General features: G+C 50.0%; 1 protein-coding gene across 1 annotated transcript; it reads left to right on the top strand.

Moving 5' to 3' along the window:
• Positions 1-13: 13 nt before the first annotated feature.
• LOC102379094 (zinc finger protein 239-like) lies at positions 14-5,366 on the top strand. The gene is made up of 2 exons (XM_025195680.1): positions 14-519; positions 4,196-5,366. The coding sequence occupies exons 1-2, from the start codon at positions 429-431 to the stop codon at positions 5,173-5,175; spliced, it is 1,071 nt and encodes a 356-aa protein (XP_025051465.1). The 5' UTR covers positions 14-428; the 3' UTR covers positions 5,176-5,366.
• The last annotated feature ends 363 nt before the right edge of the window (positions 5,367-5,729 follow it).

Here is a 5,729-nt window from a genome sequence, read left to right as displayed (position 1 = left end):
GTAGAGCATTTGGGGAGCGGAGAGACCTGCAAACACCCCAAGCTGGCATTAGCCACAGCTCCCTCCCCAGCACAGATCGCCAGGGGTGCTGGCGCGGGAAGGCCAGTCAGTGCGTGGAGCCAGGGCTCCCCACCTCTGAAAGTGCTGCCTGGGCTGCCTCCAAGGACCCAGCAAGTAGAACGTGCTGAGCTGGGTCAGGGCAGACGCATGAACTCCCCTGTCCACAGCTGCAGCCACGTCATGTGTCAGCTGCATAATGGGCAAGTCCGCTCCCCGACCTGCCATGGCGAAGCTTGCACATAGTTGTAGCAGAGAGGAATTGCAGACAAGGCGGCGGGGGCTGGAAGCAGGTGGGACAGGAGGTGCTGATGGTGTAACGCTTGTGACTGCAGCTCCAGGAAGTCTTTGAGGACGTGGCTGTGTATTTCATGCGGGAGGAGTGGGAGCTGCTGGATGATGCAGACAAGGAGCTTTACCAGGACCAGATGCTGAAGAATTACCAAGCCCTCGTTTCCCTGGGTAAAGCTCTGATTCCTGCTTCTCCGTAGACCTGTGTGACCCCTGAAATTTCTTGTCTTCTCTTTCATCTCATGGGCTTCTGGCTGATGGTTTAAGTCCTCTTCCTCCCCACTGCTCTGTCAGTGATCAGGTCTGTCTGCCATCTCGTAGGGATATATCTTCCTTCACTTGCTCCTGTCCAAACACATTTAACAATCCCAGAGCGTTCAGTTCATGCTCTCTAGCTCCCCTCTCTTTTCCTTTGCCCATGAGGCAGCAGAAATTAGTGGAAGTCTTGTCAGCCTTTGCTGTTACAGCACACACATGCATTTCAACTCCTTTTCTCGTGACACATTTTACATGTGATGGAAAGCTTCTGTCCACATTCCTTCCCCACATCTTTGTCTCCATAGACCACGGGCTCTGGTGTTTCTGTATTTACCTTGAGACCTGCGCTCTCGAGATGTCACTGACATTCTCAGAAGTTGTCTAGTCTTCAAATCCCTCTGCATAGCAGATGCCCATCACTGTAATTAAAAGTGGGTTAGGTGCAGGGCCTCGTGAAAGCCATTTTCATTTCTAAGGATCTCTAATACACAGGCTTGTTCTGACTTGTGTGCAGGTTTGAGGTCCTTACTTCTTACTAGATCAATATGCTTCTCTGGTGCTTGATTTTTCTTCCTGTTCCCCTAAAGGACTTCCTCAGGGAAGTGCTCAAATGCTTTTACTAGCTCCATCCATAGAGCTCATAGAGGGAGAGCTTTCTCTTCCTTTCTGTAATTATCATGAAAATGTCTGAGGATTTTTGCACTCCTCTAAAAACATGCTGGTTATCACTCATTTTGGTGGTCCTCTGGATTCCAGCTACAATTTCTTTTTCCTTACCGTTTTCAGTGAGTGGCTAAGGAACTGCTCTCCTGTCATTGGATCACTAGTATTTATTGCCTTTCTCCGCCAACAAGAGATGAGTTGTTAGTCCCCTTTCAGCACCAAGCTTTTACCCTGTTCATTTTTCTAGGTGCGACACAGCAATTCCCATCCTGTTCCTCTCCTATGTTTCAAGATCGTCCAGAGCTGGGGTATACAACTCTCCTGTTCACTTGTGTTTTTCAGTTAACTACTGCTCTCCTCATTGGTTCTGCACTGTCCCCTGGACTTCCAACTTTAATTGACAGTATCAACACATGCAACTGTTTTGTGGCATCCTCCTTTCATTCAGTTCTCAAGATATGTCTTCCAGGCATGAAAGACCTGTTAGAGATCATGTGTTGATCCTTTCTAGAGCTAGCAGTAGTGGGTTCCAAATCCAAGTCACTTATTCTTGCCTGGTGGTTTTTATCCAGCTTGGCAATTGGTTGCTCATTCCCTCTCTGCTTCAGTTTCTCATGCAAGTAGTTCAGTGCTGCTTCTCTGCTCCCTCCACTTTCTGCACCAGGCTGCATGTCTGTGGTGCTGCCACACAACTGCAGGCCATAGAACATGATGACAGCCTTGCCTGTGGAGGAGTGGGCCAGTGCATGAGAACAATTGGCTGGCCAAACGATATGGAAAGCGGGCAGGAAGAGAAAGTTGAGGGAGAGGCTGGGAGGCTGACTGTAACAGCACCAGCCAAGGCTCTCTCCTGGCCTAAGAGACCATAAGGGTGGGTTAACCCTTTGTGGTCTGTGGTAAGGCTTATTATTATGGACTTATTGGGGTTTAAAAGGAGCCTGGATTAGCCAGTGGGCCCACAAGATAAAGACTGTACATAGTTTAAAGTTTGGGAGAAACCTGAGAGAAGCAGGGTGAATCCCAAACCCAATACACAGTTCTTGTCTTCTCTGCATAAAACTTGGTCAGAATTCAGCTTTGCCACTTCTTCAGGATTTCTATATCCTTCCTTAGGTCATGAAACCTATTTATTCCTCCACAACGTTTGCCACTGGGTTTTCCTTATGTGCCTGGGTTTTGCTGAAGACTACCTCAGCAGCTATAACCCCAAACTCCTTCCCTTGTTTCTCAAACTGTAACTGCATCAAGGTCTTTATTATTACAAGACGACTGTTGCTTGACTTCCATACATAGTTTAGGTTTTGTCTTATAACTTAATTTCTACCATTTCTCTCTCCCAGTTATGACTTAGGGCAGCTCCCAAAGCCATCAACTAGGACACTGTGTTGGGCCACTAGGCTGTCACAAGATATCACACTTTCATTCTGGTTATAGCTTTCTTTCTAGCCATTGTGCTATTTGTGCTTGGATGGCCCTTTCTTTTAGATGTGATTCGAGCATTCTCCTTGTTTTGGGAAACTGTGTAGATCATTTTAATATACATAGCGAATTGCCCATCAAGAATGACCCAAGGGGAAAGGTAGGAATGGAGCCCTGTGTCGGACCCCGCTCCCCTTCCTCCTCCACCCGCCCCTCCCTGGGTCTGACCCTGCTACGATGGAGGGGCTTCTGCCTTTCCTCAGTTGGCCCCACTGCTTTTGAAGTGCTCTACCCTTTTTTTTGGCACTGTGGAGGTGGTGCGGAGGGAGCTGCAGTGCTTAAGGCTGGAGGAGGTGAAGCCGATGGACGGGCTCCCGCTTTTCCTCAGCTGGCCCTGCCTGTTGCTTCTAAAGTGCTCTTCCCAATTTTTAAAAATTGTTTAAGTTTATGCCACGTGTGGAGGTGGGGTGGAGGAAGCCGCCACACCGGAGGCTGCAGGAGGAGGCAGCTCTGGTGGAGGGGCTCCCATTTTACCTCAGCTGGCCCCACCCCACCCACGCAGCCAGTCGGCACATGCTCAGTCGGGCAAAAGCATTACAGACAGACTAAGCCTTTTATTATATTAGAATAAAAAGCTTAGTCTGTCTGTTTGTAATGCTTTTGCCCAACCACACATGCACCGATTGGCTGCGGGGGCCCGGCAGGCAAGGGCAGGGCCAGCTGAGTTAAAACGGGAGCTTCTCCCCTGCCCCTCTTCCTCCCCCTGTCATTCTTGAAGGGCAATTTGCTAGTTTCCACATAATGGAATTTCACCTGCTGCAAAATGTCTCCTCGTTTAATTCTTTTGTCCCATATTCACAAATTCTGCGAACTTCCTTTTATCTGTACAGTATCTCCCAACTTATGTACTGATCTCTGCCATGGGACTGTTCTCTCATTGGATGGGATGATTGCTTTAGTTGCACCTGTAGTTATCATAGAATGATCCTTTTCTAAGCCTTGTTTATGATGAATCAGTCTCTCCCAGAAAAAAAAAACTTTCAGTGTCAGCCATCTGTCGTGGATTCTTTTCACCACCACAAGTCCTTGCTTTAAACCTTCACTGGGATAAAACTCATTTCCATGCCTTTGCAGTGTGTGCAACGTCTTTTAATTTTGGTACCTTGAAACAGTAAAAGCTTGCACATTCTTCTTTCTAGTACATCACAGATCACTGCATCTCCACCCCTGTCCCTGGTGATTGTCAGTTTCCTACCCTTTTTCTACTTCAAAGTGACCCGTGCTTTGTTTCCTATGTCCATCTCTCCACTATGTGGTGACAAGTACCATCGTCTATTGAAGTTTTCTCCGTGCAGCACTTTCCTTTTCATCCTAAATGCCCACTTCCCTTGTCCTTGAAGGCCCTAATAGAATCTATAAGTTCATTAGACCCGTTCCCTACATGCCAGTTGGTTCGTGTCCATTCAGTCCACAGTCACAAACACTCTTTAACCGCTGCCCCTCACAGGATATCGAGGTCTCACTCCTGACTTAATATGCCGCATCCAGGGAGGACAGGTGGAGCTGTGGGTCTGTGCTGATGAGGACCACAAGAGAATATCAAGGTCGGAGTGCCTCCTGCCAGGTGAGTTGTTGTGGCAGGCCCCCGTGCCCGACTCCCTTTCTCCTTCGCACCTGGCCGGGCACCAACTTATCCACACAGGGGAGAAGCCACACGGGTGCCATGAGTGTGGGAAGGGCTGTACCCAATCCTCCAGCCTGGCCCAGTGCCAGCACATCCGCGCAGGACCGAAGCCATGCCAGTGCCCTGTGTGTGCAAAGAGCTTTGTTCTCCACTCTGACTTGGTTAGGGACCAACTTATCCACACGGTGGAGAAGCCACATCAGTGCTTTACATGTGGGAAGGGATTCACCGAATCTTCCAACCTTGCCCGGCATCAGCGCATTCACACGGGGCCAAAGCCACGTCAGTGCCTTGTGTGTGGGAAGTGCTTCAGGCGCTCCTCCCACCTATCCCAGCATCAGCACATACACACAGGGGAGAAGCCATATCAGTGCTCTGTGTGTGGGAAGAGCTTCACTCATGCCTCCAGCCTGGTCCAGCACCAGCGCATTCACACAGGTGAGAAGCCACATCGGTGCTCCACCTGTGGGAAGGGATTCACCCAGTCCACCACGCTGGTTCGCCACCAGCGCATCCACACAGGTGAGAAACCACATCTGTGCCATGAGTGTGGGAAGACGTTTACCGTATCCTCTAGCTTGGCTGACCACCAGCGCATCCACACAGGGGAGAAGCCATATCAGTGCTCCGTGTGTGGGAAGAACTTCGGTCACTCCTCCCACCTTTCCCGGCACAGTCGCATCCACACACGAGAGAATCTACATCAATGCTCCGTGTGTGGGAAGAGCTTCATCCAGTCCTCATACCTGGCCCTGCACCAGCGCATCTGCACCAGCATGTCCACACCTCAGGAGCATCCATAATTCCGCCAACAGTGCAGTAAACACTTGTGGATGTCCATTTGCTGAGCACCTGCATTCAGGCAAGCAGCCACAAGTTGGTGTAGAGCAGAAAGAGTTCACCCAGTATTTGGCTCTTTTAGGGTACTGCAGAACCCAAAGGAGTCAGAGGCTGCGCCCAGTTGTGATTGGGTTGTGGGGGGGCTAAAAAAAAACACTTCAGGCAGAGGTGAGCCCAGATGCTGGGGGAACTTACAAGGAGACGATGTTCGTATCAGCCTTAGTGCCTCTGCCTTCCCCATCATTCTCCAAAAGCAGCCAGTGCTCCAGGGGCAGAAGGGTCTTCGCATTAGGGTGCCCTTCCTGAGACACCTGGTTCCAAATGATACCCAGGGACTGTCCTGGGCTGCCTCCCAGCTTCGTCCTCCCTCCTCGTCCCCAGGTTCTGGTATGAGACCCTTGAGTTGCAGGAAGGAGGACATTTATGCCTGAAGAAGCATTCTCTGCCTGCCACACTGACCTTCCCTTTTCTGCTCCCACCCCCTGAGCCCAGTTTGGCAGATTTTGCTTTTCAGCGT

This window comes from Alligator sinensis, unplaced genomic scaffold (genome assembly GCF_000455745.1).
Source record: "Alligator sinensis unplaced genomic scaffold, ASM45574v1 scaffold2172_1, whole genome shotgun sequence".
In the NCBI taxonomy this organism is placed as follows: Eukaryota; Metazoa; Chordata; order Crocodylia; family Alligatoridae; genus Alligator; species Alligator sinensis.
This window is presented reverse-complemented; position numbering and strand designations above follow the sequence as displayed.